At 53.6% G+C, this 23,478-nt stretch overlaps 1 protein-coding gene across 6 annotated transcripts in view; it reads left to right on the forward strand.

Moving 5' to 3' along the window:
- KLHL29 (kelch like family member 29) overlaps window positions 1–23,478 on the forward strand; it is a 304,257-nt gene that overhangs the window by 150,827 nt on the left and 129,952 nt on the right. For 5 of the 6 annotated variants that reach the window (XR_003524852.2, XM_027623489.2, XM_027623486.2 and 2 more), the window contains one exon: window positions 11,257–11,586. Coding sequence is in view for 5 of the 6 variants with exons in the window: in XM_027623489.2 (XP_027479290.1) it covers window positions 11,302–11,586 (285 nt within the window). In the remaining variant the exon portion in view is untranslated. Of the gene's footprint in view, window positions 1–11,253; window positions 11,587–23,478 lie in introns of all 6 variants that reach the window. The other variant, XM_027623488.2, reaches the window with a different exon arrangement.

Consider the following 23,478-nt stretch of genomic DNA (forward strand, 5'->3'; position numbering starts at 1 on the left):
GAGACAGCTGGTGGGCATCCTGTATTCATCGGCTTCCCAGCTTTGGGCCCTGGGGATCACAGTGAAGGGCAAAACCAGAGTCAGGTGCAGGACAAACCCAGGACGGTCCTGGGGGAGCCCCCAGGGGGCACATGGTGGTCCTTGCTGCTGGTGCGCCTGGGGCCAGTGGTCCCACACTGCCCAACAGGGGTGGAGGTGGCAGCCTGGAAGCCAAGTATCCCTGCTTGGTTAATCTAAAAATAAACAGAAAGGCAACAAAAATCTATGTTTCAATTACTGCACACAAGCTGTTCAAACAGCCAGCTCTGCACTGGAGATGTGAACTTGTCAACAGAGGCCGCCTCGTTTGCATGCTTGGGTGGTGATAAAACACACAACCTCGCAACAGGCTACCCTCTGGTCTGGGTGGTTCTTTTTTTTGTTTTGTTTTGTTTTTTTAATTAAATTAAATTAAAAACATGGACATAGAATAAAGACGGTGAAAATCTGAAGCAAGTACATCAAGATAGGGTGGCAGCTGCCAAAACAAGAGCCAAAGAGGCTGTGAGGTCTGAGACAAGCCTGGCCCTTGGCAGAGAGGTCAGCAGGAGTGCGGCCAAAACAAGGCCTCGGTGGTCAGGACCAGGGGCCCCCCAACACCTCCCCTCCCCTGCTGATCCCGGGAGGCAGTCCCAGTGAGCAGCATGGGTTCTGGGTGCCTGTCCTCACCGGCCTTTGGGATCTCGCACAGAGCCGGGCACGAGGAGAGAGGTGGTCAGTATATCGAAAGCGGTTTGACAAGGGAAGGGCAGAACAACGTATTAACCCAAGGGCTTGCCTAGGGGCTTGCTTGGGGGGCGGGGAAAGGAGGCACAGAATCCTGACTCCTAGAAGCAGGGATGGTCGGCTACTTGGTGGTTTCCCAGGAAGATATTCTGGATAAGTAGAAGTTCCCCCAGGTCCCACCAGGGGTGGGGACGAGGAAGCGGTGTGCTTGCCCAAGAAGGTTCCACGAGGCTGTCGGTCCCATATGCACTCTGGACAGGGATTGTAATGTCCCCAGCCCTCTGAGCAATCCCGCAGCCATCAGACACTACTTACTCGGGGAAATAAAAGCATGGTGGAGTCTCTACCAAGGAAGATAATATCCTGTCACAGGCAGTATGATCTGCCGGCCATGTGACGGCCGTTCCCTAATGTTTCCAAATAGACTTTTGAATAGACTCTTGTCTAGAAGAAAGCAAATTGCAAGGGCATTTTTGGCAGCCAAATAGAGAGAGCATCAGTCTTTCTTCTCTGTAACTCTTGCTGCTGGGTCTGGCTCCAGGCACCGAGTGGGATTTATTCATCAGCTCGGGTCACTGATGAACACCATTTGCTGTGAAGAGAGATCTCGTCGAATTAGTCAATTCTGCGAGATTCAGAATAATCAGGCATGCCTGAGAGGCAGCCTGCGAGACAGCAGAAGGCCCGTTTGGAGAAGGGAGGTGATGGCAAAGTCTAGCTCCCAGTGCTGCAGTCGTGTGTTTGCAGGGCCGTGGGAAAGCAGGCTCCAGATTTCAGGGATTCCGCTCCCCATGGAGCCCCCAAGAACAAGGAGTCAGAGGAACAAAGATGGCTCCCGGTAACGGTAACTGTGGCTAATGCCCCCTCTAAGCGATCAAACAGTGCCCGCCATAGCAGCCTCATCGATCCTGATGTTTACGAGCCCCTAATTTATACACGCCTCCCTTCTTCCCCCAGTTTATGCTGATATTATGTTGCCAACTGTCATTTCCAATATCTTTTTTATTTTTCATTATCACCATTATAATGATTTACACCCATAGCAATAGCACAAATGCCTAGTCAATTAGTCCCATGAGAAAAGTCTCTGAATCATGTGCGTCTCTTCGAAAAAAAAATCACTACATCAAAACCCACAGCCAGATTTCTCAAAGCAAAGTTGCACATGGGAAGGGAGGGAAATGAGAGGCTTGTTCTTTTAATATTGTTCATCTAAAACGGGCACTGGATACCACCTTCCCGAGGCAGAGAGATTGCTTTTTGCGTGAGCAATTGTGCCCAGAAAAGGAATCCGTGGCATTTTTCCTGAAACCTATCATCAGAAAAGCATTTTGAAACATTTGTCTTTTTAGGTCATGTATTAAGCCCTGTAATTATGGAATATGGCTTTTCCCCAAAATACTTCTGCCCCCCAGCACCTTCCAAGGACCATGGTGCAGTGGTGAGTGTCGCCGAGTGTCAGGAGGCCTGGGTCCTAGGGCCGACTCTGGTCCTGCTAAGAGGCGGATCTTAGGCTGGCACGTCTGGGGCTGTAACCTGCAGCTGTGTCATCCGCCACCCCCCCTCAGGTATACTGTGCAAAAGGCAGATTCCTACTCAGTAGTGCTGGGACGGCGCCTGCAATTCTGCACCCCAACAAGCTTCTAGGGTGATGCTGCAGACCACAGACCACGCTGTGGGTTAGGGGGCACACACTATTACCCCAGTCCTGGTCTTCTGTCTTCTTTTTCCTCACCTATGAAATGCAAGTGTCAAGTGCATCCCAGCCTGCACAGCTGGGATGTCGTGAGAAGCAAATGATGAGGTGGCTTGCAAAGAACCTAGTGAAGGATAAGAGCGGTGAGCCTATAAGGCCATATAGTTGTTGCTGTGACCGTTGCTGGACCTTTCATGCCAGGGCCTCCTCCCTGCCCTCCCCGGAGGCCAGTCCACCCACTGGTCTAGGGTCTGCTGGGTTGTGTCTCCCCCAAAGCTTTGGATGGGCCAAGACCTGGGAAATAAAGCAGGTGCCCAGTCTCCCTTTGAAGATAAAGATGACACCCTAAAGCCTCCTGTTACAGAGATTGATGCCCCCCATGGGGGGAGGAAGCAGAGGTCAGAGGTCTAATCTGAGTTGTCACATCCCTGACTCTTTCTCCCCTGCGGCGCTTGGTAGAGGCTGCTTGTGGGTCCAGACCTTGGAGCTGTAGCAGGTCTTGGTGGAACCTGCCAGCAACTAAGCCAGAAGGCTGGGATGAGCCACTCCGGCCTGGCACTTGGGCTGGACACTCTCTACCCTTTCCCTGCTGAGTGAGTGACTGATGGTGGTGGTGGGAGGGGAGGACCCTCATGGCTGGGCAAGGTCAGGTAGAAGGGAAAGGCCCTTCCAGAGCAGAGGGGAAGTGTGACGATGACTATGTCCAGCCCACTGGGGCTTTGGTATTTTAAGAGAAAAAACTAACAATAAAATCACACCTCGGGTCACTCATCCTACAGAGGACCAGGCAGAGGCTGCTGTTAGCCTGTGAATGTTCCAGAACTTCCTTAGCGTCTGAGCGGATCCAAAGGATTTGAAACAGGGCTTGGACCGGGGCTGCCACCTTGGTGTGCTCCCACTAGCCACACATTTCATATCCACCTGGAGGTGCTCAGCACCTGCACATCCCTGAGCACTACCTCTCTCCCTCAAGGGCAGCGCCAGGACCCGGGTGAGGAGGGTGAGGTAAACGTGAGGAGACCTCACTTTCAGGACTGAGCAAGTGTGGGGTGGATCCTGACACAGTCCTTCTTGCATTTTTCACTCCCAGGCACCTCTCGCCTCACCTAGTCTCCACCCCGCAGTGTGTTCTGAGCTGGAAAGGACGTGCCACTTTGATCCAGGTGCCCACCCTGTGCCCAGACAGTCCCATGGAGGATTGGGGTGGAGGGGGTCTGCCTTTAGGGAGCACAGCCTTGCAAGAACAGCAATCACGTGGGAGGCAGAACAGGCCAGCCCATCGCTGGGTCGTAGGCCTGCCTCTGTGAGCTCCAGGAAGAGAGGGCCGGGCAGAGAGTGCCTCCTACAGCCTCAGCCAGAGGTGAGTCTTCTGAGTTAGTGGGGGCTCGGCAGGGCTGGGGGTCAGTGGGAGCTGAAGCAACTCCAGGAAGCAGGGAGGCATGCCTGAGGGGCACCCCAGCTCCCGCCAGCATCTGTGCCAAGTCGTGGCCAGGCCGGCTTCTCCAGAAGCACCTGGAGTTTTCCTTTGTGTTGCATTTGCCAAGATGGTCTTTCAGCTGCTATTTATTATTTTGCTTCAGAAGAAAGGCTAAAAGATGCAGAGAGGGAAAAGAAAATAAGAAAGATGGGCACGGCCTGTTCCAACCGACTTGGCAGCACGTCTCCCCCAAATGAGGCAATCATACATTTTCCAATCTGGCTGGACAGGCCGTGGCTCATTCCTCAGCTCCCTGTCTGGAGGCAGTGCAGGCTCCCCTACCTTCTGTGGATTAATCACACCTTCAGGGCCCTCACAGCCGGCGCCCTCTCCTGCACGTACTTTCATGACATGAGCGAGGAGAGGGTCATTAGCCACCTGGGCTCCTGGGTACAGCATGTGCACACGGGCATGTCAATATGTGTGGCCACAACCAGCCTCCAGAGCGCATCGTGGGTGTCCCCGGACACAGAACGCCGTCATCCTGATGTGTGTTCAGGTGTGCACAGTGTGCCTGTCCATGTGGCCAGCGCTGTGGGCTCCTAGACAGTGGCCCCCATGCCCCAGCCTGGCACAAATAACACTGATGACTATGGCACACGCAACTCTGAATTATTTACTCATGAATTATTCATGTGGAGGCAAATCTCTGGGGCAGGGTTGCTGATCTGGGACCCAGCAAGTGTCCAGGAGACTGAATTACAGAAACATAGCCGAGGCACTGGGGCTGAGCCTAGGTGTCAGCTGAGTCCCCTCCTCCAGGCTCTCCTCAGGCCCCGGATGGCCCAGGCCTTTCATAAACCTGGGCCTGAGTCTGTCATGGCACCCTGAGCTAGTGGGAGAAGGCGATCCGACAAGGCAGGCCCTAGGTTTCCTGATACAGGATCCCCCTGGTCACAGGTATTCAGCTGAAGATGACCTTAGTCCCACCCAAGTCTGTTCTCTCCCAGGGGCCCTGGAAGGCAGAGCACCGTACAGGGTCCCAGCCACCTAGCATGGGGGTCTTGGGGAGTCCATGGCTGTGTGTTTCAGACACTAGACCACACACATCTTCATAGTTGGCTGTCTCCTTTGTCCTCATCCTGGAAAACTGGCTCCTGTTGGCCTACCTTTGTCCACCCTATAACTTTAGGGTCTGATCATTGCCCAGTGATAGGGCTCTTCGCCCCGTGCAGAGGCCTCACTGGAGTCAGGCTGGATTTTCTCGTGGGTCCTGGGGGCAGTAGGGCTGCCCCTCCCTACTCTCCAGATGAACAACCTGAGGCAACCCTGAGTTTTCAGAACTAGTAAGGGGTAGTGCTGGGGTTCACACTCAGCCCTCTTGACCCCCAACTCGGCTCTCTTTCCACTGCCTGGGGCCCCAGGTCTGAGTCCTGGAGCAGTCACTGAGAGTTCTGGGCCTGCAGAGCAGACAGGACAGTCTCAGCACTCAGACTGTGGCAGCCAGTGGAGCATGGCTTCACCAGACAGGGCAGGGAGTGTGGGCCCCTTTGCAGAGAGGCTCTGAAACCCAACAACTCAATGACCAGGCTGAGCGGTGGCCAGAGAGGTACCCAAACACCTGGGGCCTGGTTGGGTTTTGGGATCTGACTGGAGTAGGAACAGAAGAGGGTCCAGCTCTGTGGGGTTTCCAGAGCCTGAACTGGGCCTTAAGCCAGGCACTTACTGGGGTGGAGCCCCTATTTCCTGGCAGGGAAGGATGCATAGGGTAGGCTCCATAGCCCCAGACTATTTCTTATAGGACTCCAAAGTACCGACGAAAAAGATATTCATTTCACATTACCTTTTCTATCATTCTAGAGGTAATCCAAGCATGTTTTAGAAAATGTAAAAACAAATAACACCTAAAACTTTGGATCAAATTCTTAGACAGTTTCTTCTAAGGAAGAGACGGCTCCTTTTCAGAGGGTGTGCAAAACTGAAAAAAGGGAAGCTGTGGTTCGGAGTAGAGGCCGGGCATGATTCAGATCTGGGCATCAGGAGCACAGAAAGGGGAGTGACGTGGAGCTCAGGCATCTAGAGACAGGTGGTGGGCAAAAGTTCGGAACCGGAGCTAGAAGTACACCCAACATTCAGAGGAATGTCTCCTGCCCAGACTCCTCTCTGTCCCTCGGTGAAGGGCCCTGTGCCAGGCTCTGCCGGCTCGCCAGCAGCCTGCCAGGAAGAGGTGCTCACCCCGACAAGGAAGCACATCTGTGTGTTTTGTCTGTAATTGCTTGACCAGTCTTGTCTGAGGCGCCCTGTCCACGTGGGGCCTCCTCCCGCCCCGACGAGCCCTTCCTGCTGCCTCCCCGCCACCACCCCAGGCGCACATGTGGGCACACAGGACCTTTTGGACACACTGGCTCCGTGCCCAGCAGGAAATACTGAAGTTGCCACACCCCAGGTAAACTGTGCAACACATTTCTTTCATTCCGTTTGAAAGGGGGAATTAAATTGAGAAATGAAGGCGAACCCAAACCTGGCGTGCAAAGTGTTGACCTTTGTTTTGAATACACTTAAAGAGGCTCAAACCAGACTGTGTGGCCTCCAGGCTGCCTGAGTCCCCTCCAGCTCCTCGCTAGCGTGATACGGAGCCTTGAAGAGATGAGCAGCGGGGCCGGGGGGGCGTGGGGCAGGAGTTTCGGGCTGCTGGGACCGTGGGTGCCATGGAGTCACATTGTGCTGCAGCAGGTGGTCCCTGAGGCAGCGAGCTGACGGGCTCTACGGCCATGAGAGGCGTCCTTGGGGTTCAGGAGGCCCCGTTGACCTGCTCTTGAGCATGCTGTGCCCACCCGTGGGCACGTCTCAACAAGTCAGCCCTTCTCATCTCTATCTTCACCAGCTGGAAGGAGATGATTTCCTTGATAATATGTGAAGTTGGGTTGTTTTGTGGGAATATAAGTGCTGACTTACGTTATCAGTTGGGCTAGGCCAGGCTTCAGTAACAAATAAGCTCACAATCTCAGTGCCTTAACATGATGAAGATTTATGTCCCAATCGTGCCAAGTCCAACGCTGGTGGGGCAACCCTCTTGCACCTCCAAGGTTACCATGGCAGGTGAAGCGAGCTAAGGTTAATAGAAGATGCTCTCCAAGGGCCAGATCTGGGAATGTTCTCCATCTCCTCCCCACTCATTCTAGCTGCCTGAATTCAGATGTGTGATTCCCAACCTAAGTGCAAGGGAGGCAGTGGGGAGGTCTTCCTGGGTGGTTGGAGAGAGGTCACAGTGTGGTGAACTTTGTGACGTCATCTCTGCCATACTTAGGATCCAACCTAGGGAAACGGCCCTGAGGTGCTTATCATTAGGAAGAGCCTTGCAGGTGAATCTTGGGAAATGGGAGCCTAAGCTGTGGGGTCCGGCTAACCCTGGACATGCAGAGATTCTGTTCTCCTTCGGAGCCATCCTTGGAGGTTCCAGGTCTGACCTACTGGGAAGATAAGACATTTCCTTACCCTGGTACCTACACAGAATTTCCAGGTGGAAGACTCAAGATTTTTGTGTCTGAGCTTCTTCCTTCACACAAACATGTTTGTCTCTTCTGGAAACATTCAGCAATTAAGAAGAAATAAACATTTGTTTATTCATTCAGCAAATGTATACTGAATACCCTTCTATCCCGGACACTGTGTTAGGTGCTAAGGTCACAAAGACAATAAGCCAGGGACTGTTCTCAAGGTCGCAAATATACTCAGGCACTGATGCTGGGTTGGGGTGGTGGAGGCCAGGTGTCCAGGGGGATAGAGGAGGGGCCCTCTTGCCTGATCCAGAGGAGGTGGGTCCATGCAGCCTCCTAGAAGAGTCAGTGCCTGAGCTGAGTCATAACAGACATGCAGGGCTTGGCCGTGGAAAGAGTGGGAATCCATTCCTGGCAAAGTAGCAACAGGGGCTTGAACCCCAAGCTGAGAGAGGGCACGATGCCTTCAGAAACTGTAAGGTGTTTGGGATGGCCGGGCATTGCGTGAAGAGTGAATGGTGATGCTAGGATCCTCAGGTGTCTCCCGGGTCACACTGAGAAGTCTGGACCTTATTCTGAAGGATAGGATTTAAAGCAGGAGAGTAAAGTATGATGATCAGATTTGTGCTTTTAAAAAAAATCACAAGGTGGGGGGCACCTGGGGTGCACAGTCGGTTAAGCATATAACTCTTTGTTTCGGCTCAGGTTATTATCTCAGGGTCGTGAGATCGAGCCCTGCATCAGGCTCCATGCTCAGCCTGGAGTCAGCTTAAGACTCTCTCTGCCTCTGCCTCTCCTCCCACCCCCGCCAGTGCACACTCTTTCTCTCTTTCTCTGTCTCTCAAATAAATAAATCTTTAAAAACTAAAAAAGTCACAAGGGCTGTTGGGTAGAGAATGGGTAAAAAGGGCAAGACTGGAGCAAGGAGATGTGGAAATAATCTATGTGGGACACAATGAGTCGGGGTGGTGGATGTGCAGAGGGAGGGGGGCAGATTAGGGAAGCAGCTGGGGCGACAGAATCAAAGACCACACTGTTGAATATATGAATGGAGATGGGGAAATGGGCTTGCAGAGCAGACAGGACTTCCTGTCTGCTAGAGGGGATTCCTGAGAATGAGTGGGCAAAAGAGCAGTGAGTTAATTCTGGGGCATCCAGTACTGAGGTACCTGTGGGACATCCAGTACTGAGGTACCTGTGGGGCATCCAGTACTGAGGTACCTGTGGGGCAGCCAGTACTGAGGTACCTGTGGGGCAGCCAGTACTGAGGTACCTGTGGGACATCCAGTACTGAGGTACCTGTGGGGCAGCCAGTACTGAGGTACCTGTGGGGCAGCCAGTACTGAGGTACCTGTGGGGCAGCCAGTACTGAGGTACCTGTGGGGCAGCCAGTACTGAGGTACCTGTGGGGCAGCCAGTACTGAGGTACCTGTGGGGCAGCCAGTACTGAGGTACCTGTGGGGCAGCCAGTACTGAGGTACCTGTGGGGCAGCCAGTACTGAGGTACCTGTGGGGCAGCCAGTACTGAGGTACCTGTGGGGCAGCCAGTACTGAGGTACCTGTGGGGCAGCCAGTACTGAGGTACCTGTGGGACATCCAGTACTGAGGTACCTGTGGGGCAGCCAGTACTGAGGTACCTGTGGGACATCCAGTACTGAGGTACCTGTGGGGCAGCCAGTACTGAGTTACCTGTGGGGCAGCCAGTACTGAGGTACCTGTGGGGCAGCCAGTACTGAGGTACCTGTGGGGCAGCCAGTACTGAGGTACCTGTGGGGCAGCCAGTACTGAGGTACCTGTGGGGCAGCCAGTACTGAGGTACCTGTGGGGCAGCCAGTATTTCAGATGGTAGGACAGGGGGTGTGGAGCTGAGGATGGACAAGGAGCTAGCATGTGGCCTTGAGAGCCATCAGGGAAAGAGGTGACAGCTGATGAGATTGTCCAAAGAGAGTGCGTAGGGTCGGAAAATAAGAGGAGGAAATAATGGATCCCTAAGGAGGAAAAGTTGCCTTGCCAAGGAGAACAAAACAGGGAGAGAGCATGGTGTCTCAGAAATCTCTGAGAGAGATCATCTCAGAGAGCGTGGTATCTCAGAAATCTCAGAGAGAGAGAGAGAGAGATCGACCATGCCAAATGTGAGAGAAGACAAGGCTTGAGTGTCCCATGGGATTTTACAAGCAGATCATTTGTGACCTGGGTGAGACCAACTCCCAAGGCGCGGTGAGAGCAAAAGCCACATCAGAGCAAGCTGCAGCCTGGGCGGGAGGGAGAACAGTGACGAGAGCTATTTAAACAACTCTCTCAAGAGAAGTCTGTGAGGGGGTGGCCAAAGGGGAATTCGTTGTTTTTTTTTTACTATGTAATATTGAATAGATGAAAAAATAATGTTGTGGCATTGTGTAAGCCGTGAAGCATAATGATAAACAAGGAGCACCCCCATCCACTTTAAGAGGCCACGGTCAGCTCTGCTTCGGCGTGCTCCTTGTGCCTGGTGGCGGGAGCGGTGCCAAGGGAGGGGACGGTGACTGCCAGTACCCGCCAACCACGCAAGTAGGACGCAGGGAGCAGGTCACCAGGGTGAGGCCCAAGCTTGGCTCAGTGGCGCCAGAAGTCGACAACTAGATCTGATGTGCAAAAACCAGAGTAGGATCAGGATTGATAGGAATTTTTAAAATAGGTGGCCTGTCCACCCACTAGCCAGTAATTCCAGAGCCCGCCTCCATGACAGCTGGATTTGCAGGCTAGGGAAATGAGCCAGGAGCTACCCCAGACCTCCAGGAGCTCACACCCCAGACGGGAAGTGGTGGCAGAGTGGAAAAGAGTCAAAGAAAACCGAGCCTGAGCAGTGGCCGGAGCTGAGGATGTGATGTGCAGGACAGACCCCTCTCCAACGTGCCCACTGTGTTCGGGCTCTACCATCCCTCTCCCCTCTGCCTCTCCTGCCGAGTCAGCCTCTCCTGTATCTTTACGTCCTTCATAACCAAGGGTGACATCAGACCCAGGCTATGTAAGAAGCTGGGGGAGTCTCTGTAATGCTGAGCAAATCCCAATCCTTGTGATGCAGGGGGCCCTCAGTATCCTGGTGTGTCTAGGTCTCCATGACAACCCTGAGGGCCTCACGTTTGGATACTCAGGAAAGTCGCATGGGAGATGTCCGGTTCGCAGGGAGCACGGGGGTCTCTTGTGCCGGCAGCTAAATCCTAGGGCTATAAAGAACTTTTAACGCCCAGGGGCTTAACACCTTCTCAGCCTGGAGTCCTACGTTGGGCTACAGTCTGAAGGTGAGAGATTCTGGCCGCCTTCTCCCTTCCTACGTCTCTGACCTCAGGGAAGTCACTTACTCTCAAACAGCAACTTGGTCCATAGACTGGGATGAGCAGTGCCTGGCCAGCTCACAGGCTACTAGAAGGATGCAGTGAGGTTTACGTAAAAAGGCCTTGTCCACTAGGAAGGGAGGCTACAGACGTGGCTGTTCTCCCCATCACAGTGTTGAGGAGTTCCCAGGATCTTGTTTCCACGGTGGGGATGGTGGGATAAAATCCCAACCGCAGTTCCTACGAGCACACGCGCATCCTTCAGGGCAGTGTGGTGCTGCAGAACAGAAGGCGTTACTCTTCAACTGACACTGGGTTCAAATCTTGTCTACTACACTCATGCCACGTGATCCCAGACAAACCATTTATCCCCCGCCCCAGTGATGTGGGGCTAAGGATCCACGCACTGTGGGCTTGCTGTGAATATGAGATCAGCTACCAGCTATTGAAAGCCTTTTTTCGCACCCAGAGAGGGCGCCTACTAGGTGCCGACGGGCGTTGCTGCCCTCCTGGCCTCCTAGCAGGGCTGCTGTCGGTCTAAATCGCCTCCTCTCCACTCTGTGCCAGCAGGTCCGGCCTCGGTTTCCCTGTGAGGAGCAACCACGGCCCAGCGAGATGTCCCGGCACCACAGCCGCTTCGAAAGAGATTACCGGGTGGGCTGGGACCGCCGCGAGTGGAGCGCCAACGGGACGCATGGGACCGCCAGCATCTGCAGTGCCACAGCCGGGGCCGGTGGCGGCACGGCCGGCAGCCTCAGTGCCCGGCCCGGCCTCCTGCCGCTGCCTGGGGTGCCCTCCCGGCTGCCCACACCTGCCACGGCCCCGGCTCCCTGCACTACGGGCAGTGGCGAGGCCATCACCAGCCTCGTGGCCAGCTCGGCCTCCACCGTCACCACCAAGGTAAGCCCGGCGGCCTCTCTGAGCTGGAGCTGGGCACCGGGGCCCCTGTTCCCCTGAAGGCCGGGCTGGCTCCGCGGGCTCGTAGCCTGCGCCCTGGCCGCCCTGTTCCCCAGGGTGCTCCCTGGAGCCGGGCCGGCCAACCTTTGAAGGGTCACATGGTTTCATTTGCTGTCAGGTCTCTCTGTCTGCGACTCCCTCGTAAGATAAGCAGGTCTGAAGCTACCTGTCGTCCTAGGCCATGTTGATTAAATGCGTGTAGGGACGGCGAACTCCAAGTTGTCCGTAAAGATTCCCTAAATAGGTGACTTTAGACCATGCAAGTCCTCCTCGGGCGCCAGTGACTTGGGTTTGCAAGAAGATAGTGACCAGCAGTAAGGCATAAATGGTCATAAATCTACTACTTATTAACTACTCTGCTGAGAATTCTTCCCAGCCTCACCCAACTGCATGAATCAGTGCTTTTTGTCCCCCACCTGTCAGCTGGGGCTACTGAGACACGCCAAGTCTGTGAGAGCTGGTCCAAGGCTGGACCTGCCTTGGGGACACAGGACTTGGGCCCCAGCAGTCCGCTTCGGGGCAATTGCTCCTTTCCGGAGGCGGCTCCAGCCTTGGGAATGACAGCAGAAACCAGGCTGTGTTCATAACAGAGAGACTGAAATGAAAATGGTACCAAGGCTCTTGCCTCGCTTCAGGCTGAGCTGGTCCCCCTCGCGCCACTCAGAGACCCTCAGGCATGGGCCCACGCCAGGGGCAGGAAGCCCTGTTTATGACCATCCTGTTTCCTTGGCCGAGCAGGGGCTCTGCAGGCCACCTTTGCCTCTTGCAGCCATTCAGAGCGGCCTCCAGGAGCCCTCTCCGAGCCAGCGTGTGCGTGCGCGTGCGTGCATCTGTGTGTGTGTGTGTGTGTGTGTGTGTGTGTGTGTGTGTGTCTAGTGTTTTCTTCCCTGCTTTCATAAAAGTTGTGGGAGAAGTTGAAGGCAGGGGAGGCCCGTTGAGGCCATTGTGAGGTGGCCATGGTGTGGGAAAGCCACGCTCCAGGTGTGCTGAGCCTTTGTCTCCGTAATTTTCAAAACTCCCTTTCAGCCCTGCTTCCCATTAATAACTGAGCGCTGCCGGCCCAGAGCCCAGCGGAGGCCCGAGACAATGGAACTATTGGAGGCCAGCTCGGAGCACGCTGACATCTTGCAGCAGTGCTTTATTGATTTTATTTTCCTGTTATGAAAATACCTCCCCACCTCAGTGGGGAGGGAAGGAATGTCGGACGGGGGAGGGGAGATGCAAGGTTATTTGGGCACGACGCCCCCAGCCCAGCCAATCGTATTTCTCCCCTGGGTGCCGATGCAGTGACCTCTGCCTGGTGGAGCCAGCCGGCTGCCTCACCAGCCACATCTGGCAGCTGCTCAGGAGGGCCAGCTGTTGGCCATCTGGACAATGGCAGCTTCTGGAGCTGACCACTGGGGGCTCCAGGTCAGCAGAGAGAGAAACTGGACCTGGGAGCCCACTTGATGACTTCGGCCCTCTCTGGGTGGAGGCCTTTTTAGGGATGCTGTGGGGCTGCACCTGGGGCAGGGGTTTGGCCCTCTAGGCTGGGGTGCTGGAGGGCACTTGGCAGTCAGGGCCCCTCACACAGGGCTGTCCTGCCCACACAGCTCCTGCTTTGCTCCCAAGCAGCTTGGTATTCAGCATCCCTCACTGGCGGAGCCCCAAACCACAGCACATGGGGGGAAAGGAGCCCAGCCTATGATAGAAAACAGCATGGGGAGGACTGCCCTGGGGGGCTGGGAGGGGAGAGGGGGCAAAAGTTCATGCCTGTGGGACAGTCAGCTCCTTGGCACGTGTCCCCTCTGTAACCATCTCCAGCCCAGCTCCAGACCTGCAGGAGCTGGTCCGATCAAACAAAGATGCCTGCTTCCACCCTGGGTTTTTTGAGATGCTCAGGAGAACGGGGTGTGCAGGGGAGAAGGAGGAAAATAGCCAGCAGCAGCTTCTGTCCAGAACACTGTCATTGAATTTGGGCCGTGGTGCCTCTCTGTCATCTGGCCCAAGCGGCGGCCCCCGCCAGACGCCTGTCCCCCAGCCTATTAGTCTAACCCCATGCCCGCACCACCTCAATTGACAGGCAGGCCCCAACTGAGGTATCTGTGATTTCCCTGGTCAACAAGCTACATCTTTACCAAGCGGCCAAGGCCTAGCTCTGGCCCTCGGAAAACACACAGGTCTGTGACCTGGACGGTGTGACCAAATGACCTGAGACTATCTCTGCCGTTGAGGTTATTGGCAGAGGCAGGTTAGTGTTGTGGGTGAAGACAGACTGGGGGGCCAGCCTGCCTGGGTTTGGCTTCTGCCCTATCTCTTACTAGCTGAGCAGCCCTGGACAAGTTAACCTAACCTCTCTGGGCCTCGCTTCTGCAAAATGGGAATAGGTAGTAGCACCTGCCTCCCAGAGTTGTTGTGAGCATTGTGTGAGTTCAAACGTATATGCAGTGCTCAGAACAGAGCCAAGCCTGGCACATGGTAGTTGTCACCCCTGCCATGTTGTCACTGTCACCCAGGAGAAGCCTAGGGGACAAGGGCGTGCCCCTTCGGAGAAGGATCATTTCTAACCTCACCAAGAGAAAAAGGTAAGTCTTTCGATGAGAAACAGGAGCTAGGCCCCAAGCACGTGGGGAAAGCAAATTGTGTTTCTGAGTGGTTAGAGCTCACGTCTGTGACACGGAAGCATGACATGACCAAGGTGACATCATGGCAGCAAGGGGAGCTAGAGGGAGGGTGTCCAGTGATGACCAAGAGTCCGCATCACCTAGTGAGCCTGATGATGGAGTGAGGGGATTTTAAAGCTTTTTTAGCCACCAGACCCCTTCCTTCCAGGAAAGTGCAGTGTGTATACAGGGCCAAGACCCCACTCTGGTGGGAGGGGGCTGAGGGAGGGGCCTGCATGGGAGCCAGGAACAGAGCCATGTGTCCCTGCTACCCTGGAGTGTGCCAGTGGGGGCTTGAACACACCAGCCTGCCTTCCTCAGTGAAGGGTCTGGTGCCACATGTGGGCCAGTCACGCCTGAGAACTCGGGCAAAGGTCCCCAAGGTGACTCTCAGGGACAAGTGTTAGTGCTGTCAGGCCTTAGCGACCCCCTGGGCTGGGCATGGAGTGGGGTGTCACAGCTCTCTGGGGGCTGGGGGCGACCACTGGCATCCTATGCCATCACCACCCATGCAGAGACAGCCTGCCCCTCTCCTGCCCCGACTCCCATGAGCCTGGCCACCAGCTCACCCTCAGTACGGGGGCTGCTTCTGCCATGCTGTGGGGGACGGTCCCAGCTCCCCAGGGTAGGGAAGGCTTGACCAGGCTCCCTGTGGCTGGTGAGCGAGGTGATGACAATTCTTTCTGTCGCTGCTGCCTTAGGCCTCTGTTGATTTTTATGTTTCTTCATTTTCCTGTGGCCTAAGGATTCCTTGCTGGTCTTTGATGAAAGTCCAGTTGGACAAGCACAGATTCCTGGGCCACTGAGGCAGGGGGAGTGTGTGACCAAATGCAACACATACACACACACACACTCACACACACGCACCCATGCATTCACTCATACATACGCACACGCGCACCCACACACTCACTCATACACCCTCACACACACTCACACACACACACACAAGTCCCCAGAGCCTGAGAGAAGCAGAGGGACCGTGCCCTCCGGCCGCTCTGTTTTGCCGGTTAGAATCTGAGGCCCAGAGGAAATAAGGCTTGCCGAGGGCCCCTGACAAGTGAGAAGCAGACCGCCTGGGCTGGCTCCTTTGCTTGCTGCAGGCTGCCTGGCACAGTGCGCTCTCCATGGTAACCGTTAGTGCAGCATTGTGACCGTAACTTCTCCAGCCCTTCAACCACCTACCTGACAGCAAAGCCCAGTCTGCAAGAAAATGGGCAGATTTACCCCTGGGGTGAGGTGGGGAAATGTAGCCCAAAGGTTCTGCCAACTCTACACTGCAGAGCTAGTGAGAGCTTCAGGCTGTCACATCAGACAGAACCGGGTTTGAATCCCACCTCTGCCTCTTAGGAGCTGACTATGTCTCTGAGTCTCATTGTCTCTAAAATGGGAGTAAGAATAGCATCTTCCTGGTGAAGACGTTGTGGGGATTGGTTAAATTCGGATGTGTGGGAAAGCTTAGAACAGCACCTGCTACCCATAAAGCACTAAATAAAGGTTAATTTTAAAAGCTGCCTCAGAGATCGGGTCGAACCAAGTGTCCAGACCCGCGGGGTGAAACCGGCCCCCTGGAGGTTGGTGCTGGTGGGGGCCCTCCCCTGACTGGAGAGGCATGAGGACACCGAGAGCGGGGACAGCCCTGTGCCTGGCCCACCATGGCCACTCTGGGCTGCAGGCCGTCAGGCCCCCGGGAGGAGGGTGGCCCCGAGAAGCAGAAACGAAGCCCCAAGGCTGGGCCTGTTTGCCGGGTGGAAGGGAAACCCTGCCGCCCCGCAGTTGCCGCTGCATGAAATTTAAATTATTCTTGGCAAACCTGCCTGACAGATGAAACAGAAAAGGGACGGCTTCATAAAATGCAATTTTGTTCTTGAAAGAATGGACTTTGCAGAATCCTGGCTGATGTCTGTGAAATGTGTTGGGGGCTTTTTTCCTTGTGGTCAGGAGCACTCATGCTGAAACATTCCCGTCGTTCCTTGGAACTAAGCCCTTGAAAAATAATCTGGGCTGGGAAGAGAGAGACTTAGCTGGTGTCGGGGGCCCGAGGAAAACCAAAAGGGGCCGTGAAACCTGTAGGCTCCGTCCTCAGAGCACCAAACACCCTGATTTTTTTTTTTACATTTATGAGCATTTGGGGCTTTCAGGGTGGATATTTGTCATTAGAGAGATGGCACCAGCCACAGCGTCTTTCCCCATACACTCTAGGTTCTCTGGAGAGATGCCCCTCCTAGGGGGAGATGAGCTGGGATTTCCGTGGGGAATTGTGTGAATGACCTCGAGGCCCCGCCCGGCCGGCCCCTCCCCATCATGTGGTTCTGCGGCGTCCGTGAATGGATAAGGGATGCTCTTGCACAGTTACAGAAGGAGAAGCAGACCTCCCTTTCCTCTTGTATTCACACTGAAAATCAAAGGCTGCTGAGTGGGCTCGGTTGGGAGAATCACTCAAGTCCCTTTTGTGGTGAATTTCCAGACTGTGCGTGATTTTATCCAGAAGACTGTTCTTGCTCCGTGAATGAGAATGTGTGATTTCCCCTGTGATAAATGATCAGGCACTGATCATGCGCCGTGAGACAGCTTTTGTGCATGTTCGTGCCGAGCTAATGGGTTTGCCTGAACGTTGAGTTGCAGCCGCAGTTTGGATTCTATCTTCATTGACTTAAAACCCATCTGTCAGTCATGAAATGTGTACCATTGAAAAATGTCGTGATTTCCAAAGTACCCATTTCAAAACCTACGGTGTAGGGAGGGCAGACCCGAAGGGCTTGAACTTTAAATTTGTGACCGAGGGGGCAGAAAGAGGGGAGAAGACTATGTATTCATCCACACTTGTAAGGGGTGAGCCACAGGTTAGATTCCAGAAGAAAGCTGCCAGGAGATCTCGTTGACTAGAGCCAGGTGTGTAGATAAGTTAGCTTTTGCTACAGAAAAATCATCTCAAAACATAGTGGCTTACACCTTCACAGTTCTGTGAGTTGGCTGTCAGTTCTGGTCCAGGCTGGCTCCCTCATTGGTCTGTGGTCAGCTGCAGGTTGGCTGAGGCCAGCTGATCTAGAATGGCCTCGTTCACACATCTGTGCTTCGCAGACTGCCCACCAGTGTGTATCTCTCTCCTCCGTGGGGCCTGCCATCCTCCATCCAGCTAGCTCAGGCTTGTTCACCCGGTGCTCTCGGGCTTCCAAGAGCAGCAAGAGGGCGAGGCTCAAGGGCTTTTGTAACATCCACTTGAGGCACATTTGCTAAAATCCTACTAGCCAAAGAAGTCTCATGGCCAAGCCAGATTCAAGGAGTGGGCAAAGAGACCCTGCTTCTTGATAGGAGGTACTATAGCACCCCATTGCAGAGGGGCAGGCATTCAGGGATGGGATGATTTGTGGTCATTTTTGCGACATACCGCCAGGCTTTCCAGCACACGTGCTTAAAGCCAAGGGTCACCTGCCTCTGGCAGAAAGGATAGGGTCGATCTGCTGCCATCCTCTACATGGCCTTGTGTGGGAAATCAATATGGGACCCACATAACACATACCCACCGGGGTTACACACCTCCCATCTACACCAAGAGCTGCCTGGTGAGGTTTGAAGGAAGGTACCAAGGAAGGATTGTGTAAAGAGAGGAGAAGGGGCAATGGGCCCCCAGGGAACCCTGCAGGGTGCATTTACCTTGAGAACCCACTGCTGGCCAGGACCTAGCCCTCACGTGATCCTTTCACTGCCCCCAGAGTCCGTGGGACGGTGACACTGCCGTTCCCAGGACAGTCTCACAGACAGATGCTAACTTATGGCTCAGAATTTTAAAAATTCACCCCAAGGAGACCACCTTCACGGATTTTGGCCAGTGAATTCCTCCCTGTGAGAATCCGCATGGCAAGATGTTCTAACGAGCCTGAAATCAGGAAAGGGAGCCAGTTATGTGGTGCAAATATTCAGTAGCTGAAAATTGGACAGCCCAATGGCTCTTTCTCCCTAATAGGCTAAATCCCGTGCAATTTCCCAAAAAGCCTTTGGAAAGGCCTCTTCTTAAATTAAATTAGGTTTCCTGCAAACAACATCACTCAAGATGAACATAAATCTATTTCTTATTCACTTTTAATGGTTTTTCCTGTTTTACTTAATTACTCATGTTGCAATTAAACAATTTTTTTCATTGCGAAAGGACAGTATTTCAGCTACATTATGGGTTAAATAGGCTTTGGAGAACTCGCCTGGGAGTCTCATCACCATTTATAACATAGTTTTTTATGGGGAAAGTATGTTCCAAAATCTAAACAGCCAAATTACAAATGAACTTTCAGAACCCAATCCGTTGGCTAACTGGAACTATCTGTAATGCTAAAAATAACTTAGAGAAATAAACACAAAAAGGAGAGCTGAATACCCTTCAGTATAATTCGTTCACCATCAGCATCTACAGATTTCGTTTAATTTCAGGGAGGAGAATTTCTTCCAAACCCAGGCTGACCCTGTCCCTGTTTTACTCACTTTCATGACACAGGCCGCCAAATTGGCCTGAGCCCTCCCAAAGCATAATGCCACTGAGAAGCGTCGCTGTGAAGTCCCCGCAGAGCTGAACGGATGTAACGCGGCAGATTATCCATCAGTTTCAGCGTCCCGTTGGCTGCCCTGCAGTGAAGGCTCTGGAGGACTCCGGGCTGCTCTGGCTACAGGCTCCAGTAGCCGTGTTCCTCTGCATCGTGCATTTGTCTCTGTAGAACCTGTAGGCAAGAAACCTCATTTTCCTCTGCACGTTCAACAGAGCATCTGCGTGCACTCGGAGGCTGGTGGCGCACACCTTTCCTGTTGACAGGGTGGGAATCCCTGCTGTTCCGGCTGCCTCTCTCCTGCCTCTCTCCTGCGCCTCTTGTTGGACCCTCTGGCACCATGAGGGGAGTCCTCGGGGCCGGGGATGGAGCTGAGTACACACTGATAGCAAAAGGCCAGTGGTCAGCACCTCCCTCCCTAGAATACACCCCTGGCTGCCACAGTCCCCACACGGGGTCCTCATTAGACCCGCTGCTGAGGCCAAGGTATTTTGGTTAAGCGTGCTAACCTCCACCCTGTACCCCTACCCTCTGTGGTCCTGAGGGGCCACAAAGGCTTCCCCATAGGCCACTCCTTGCGTTGTCAGCGAGCAAGGCTCCTTGCCCTTTCCAGACAGAGCTGGGGTGCCAGAGGGAGTCCCTCGCACCTGGAGGGTGAGGAATCGAAGCCCACGGGACTCCCCTCGGCTAAGAGGCTGGTGTTGAGGAACTGGGGAGAGTTGGACGGATCCCAATCACTCACCCTTTCAGAGTTGACTTCTTTATTTTAAAAATAGGGATTTAAATGACTGAGAGGAGCTGGGGCAGAAGGACAGACTCATGAGCCCAGCTTCATCGATGTCTCCCCCAAGCTGGTGTGCTTCCAGCTGGCTGTAAAATGTGGGCCAGGGACTTCCACACTGAAGGCTTCTCTCCCTCATCAATAGTAGATTTACCCACCTCTCCCGGTACATTGGCCAGCCCTGGGCCCCAGCTCTGACTTGTCTGTGAGCCTCTCTGTGATTCTAGAACAGCATCTGCCTTCAGGTTACCCTGGGGAAGCTCCTCTAGCAGCAGAGAAACCTTCTGAGCACAGGGTAGCCTTTTACTAGGTTAAAAGAAATCACCTCAGCACTAGACTGGCCCCGAACATGATTTCAGATTCTTGACATACTACTTAAAGAATTCCTTCATCAGGTTAGAAGCAGCCCTGAAGCTGGCGGGTTGGGCGTGGGGATAGGAATAAGAAGGTGGCCGAGACTGCAGATGAGTCAGGTGGCTCTCGCTGCGGGAGCACAGAAGCTGGGGAACCTCTCCAGGCCTGACAAAACGACCTTTGAGTTGGGGTGTTGCTGGCTGTCTACCTGATGTGCGTTTTCTTCCCCTCTTCCTTCCTGACCGAATCTCAGTTCTGGTCAGGTATCCACCACCTCTCGTGCCTCAGGGAAATTGAACCCTAGCCCCTACGGGGATGATGATGGTTCTAAGTCAGGTGCTGGTGATCCCAACCCCCTTAGTCATTGTGGGTTTAGGAAGGGTCATGTGACCTAAGTATAGCCATGGAACAGGAGGGTACTGCTGTCGGGGACTTTGGGGAAACGTTTTCTCCCCTCTGAGGAAGAGTCACAAGAAAAAGGCCAACTTCCTTTCTCTAAACTGTCATGTCTGGACATGCTGCCTTGAACCATCATGCTACAAACTGAGGATGAAGCCAACACATGAGGAATAGGGAAAAAAAAAAAAACAAGAGAATTCCAGAAATACGGAACCAGAGCCCTAGTGTGCATTCCTTCCTGCCTCTGGACTTCTTGATATGTGAGCTAATACAGTTCCTCATCGTATAAAAAAATAAACAGAACACAACTGTGTTCGTTGTGTGGAATGCTCCCTAGTGAGAGTGTGGGTGCCTTTATCCATCTCCCAGACCTTGCCTGGCACATTGGTTTGCCAAAAACAGCTGCAGTGACCTTTGTGAGTACCGTCTACCTGTTACTGATTCATTTCAGCACTCGCTGCTGTGTACAGGGATTCTGCTATCTTTTGCTTCCCTAAATGCCAACACCAGATCATAGATTACTACCGCCACACTCCTGTGTTTTCGTGGGACTGTGTTTCTGGCTGAGGGAAATCCACCAACACACTGGGTGCCCAAACCATGGGTCACTTGAGAGTTCACCCCTACCACCCATTTTAGCCACAACTCCCCAGATGTAAGAAGAATTCTCATGCCCCAGGGCCTTTGCACTTGCCCCTCACTCTTACCCACCCAGAAAAAAACTCCTGTTCATCCAACAACTGACAGCCTAAATGTTACTACCTCTGTGGTGGAGGAGAAAAAAATGCTATTATTTCTCTTGTTCCCATAACACCTTCGTTTATGTTCCTATGTAATGCCTTTGATATATGGTACGTACCCATCTATTCATTTGTATCTTTATTGGGCAGTGAACTCCATCGGAATAGCCTCCATGCGATCCCAGCATATACAGATTCTCAGTTAAGTGTGTAAGGACAGAATGAATGAATTTATGCTTATAAATTTGTACTCATTTATTTAGCCCCTATTACTGGGGTCGAGAGGATGAATGCCTTTGACATAATCTCTATCTACGTGGCAGATCAGCCTTCAAACAATGAGTAATTTCTGTGGATGCCCATGATGAGGATGATGAAGAGGGGACCCGCGTGGGGAGCCAGAAGAAAGCCTTCACAGGCTTGCAGATGGGACCCGTGTCCCAACAATGAGGCCTGGATCGCAGTACAGATTTTACATACCAAGGCCTTAGCCCTAGGTCCTGCGCCCCTTCCCATCTCTCCCAAAGTGTTCGGGTTCATGGGATCACAAATATTAGTATTTATTCGGCACCAGTACTTTCCTCTTCAACATTAGTATTTTCTTGGGACTTTTTCCCGTTTGCTTGCAATTCTTGGCAGCCTTTTGCATTTATTTGGTTATTTTATTTAAGGCGCTCGTGTAGGAATTATTTTGTTCCAGGCACTGTTCTAACCACTTTCCCAACATTAGCTTTTAAAATCTTCATCACAGCCCTCTGAGGTATGTACTATTACCACCATTAGAGACGAGAAAGGCCGGGGGACTTGGCCGAGCTCACTCAGCAGCCTGGGACTCATCCCTGGGCAGTCTAGCTCCAGAGCTGGGCATGGAGCTCTCTAGGGGCCCTGCCCAGAGCCATCCTCACTCACTGAAATCTGTTGAATGAGCCACTGGCTGAACATCTTGCCATTAATTTCCCCGACACTCACAGCACCTCCTCAAGAGAGGGCTGCAGGCTCCCCGCCGAAGCAGTTTTGTTCATCAGCGATTTGAAACCATCACGAAGACTACGACCAAAGCGCGTGTAGGATTTCGGGGTGCAGCCCCATCCCTCCTAGAGGCCCGGCTGCAGTTCTGTTCACTTTCTCTCTGGTCAGCTGACCCTCTTTCCTTAACATCCAAGCCACGGGTGCAGTACAGACTCTGCTCAGATGCAGGACATGGGAGACCGTGGAGCCTTGAAGCCACAGCCTCTTTCTTGGGGTTTCTTGTTTTGGTCCACGACAGAGTCCGCGGCTGGTGTCCACTTTAGTGGCTCTTTTCAGAATGCTTTGACCGGTTTCATTCCGGAAGGGCATTCTAGGTCATCCCAGCTGCCCACAGGCATCGCCTGGTGGGCTTGGGGCAATACCTGAGCTCAAGGGGGCAGCTCCGTCGTCTTGCTGGATTGACACCTGGGCTGGGGAGTGGAGACGCCATAGCATCTCGGGCTGGCTGCTCATGTCGGACGCTGTCTTCTCTGTGAGCTCAGCACTGCTCGAGGGCAACAGAGAGAAGAACGAAAGGGCTACCGTTTGTCACGGGTCTTGTTATGGTAAAAATGGCAAATAGTATAGCATATATATTTTACAATGAAAAATATTAAAAATGAATAAATGCCATGCCGTCAAAAGAGAGAGGAAACATCTGTGTAAATTCAGGGAAAGCTGAGGCACTGAGTAATTTCCCGTATGAAGAGAAATGGGGCTGCTGGTCAGGGTGGCCGGGCGTGAGGTCAAATGCACACTGACAGGGGCTTAATGGCAATGTGAGAGGGAGCTCCTGAGAATGGGCATGGGGGCTGCCTGGGCGGTCGGGGGCTGGGTGTCACTGAGGGTTCCCCACCATAATGCACCGTTGGTGGCGTGAGTTGGTGGGTGAGTGTGCTCACTTTCCCTGCCATCCCCAAGAGCTAGGGCTGCGAGGAAAGCCTCAAATGTGCTGGGCTCACTAGCGGTTACCGGTCTCACCAGCAGGGAGGGTTCTCCGAGCCAGAGACGTGGGCCTCCCCAGCACAGGTGTGCACTTTAACCCCGTGCGCTCAGAAGCCACGGGAGGAAGCAACTCAGGACTGCCAGCCAGCCGAGCCCCTAGACATGTCCTTGGCCTTGCCACCACCACCACCACCGTCAGCATCACTGACGCTGTTTATTGAGTCCTCACTATGAGCCAGCCAGGGCTCTGAGTGTCTTCGCCCGTGTTAACCCCTGCATCCCACGACTGTATGAGGCAGGTGCCCTGCACATCCTCCTTCTATGGCACAGTGAGGTGACGCAGGGTCCAGGCTTATGCCGTCTGGCATAAGGGCCACACAGGACAGGGAGCTTGCCACCTCCTTACGATGCTGCTGTAGTGAGTGGGATCCTCA

The sequence above is a fragment of the Zalophus californianus genome, chromosome 8, assembly GCF_009762305.2.
Source record: "Zalophus californianus isolate mZalCal1 chromosome 8, mZalCal1.pri.v2, whole genome shotgun sequence".
NCBI lineage: Eukaryota > Metazoa > Chordata > Mammalia > Carnivora > Otariidae > Zalophus > Zalophus californianus.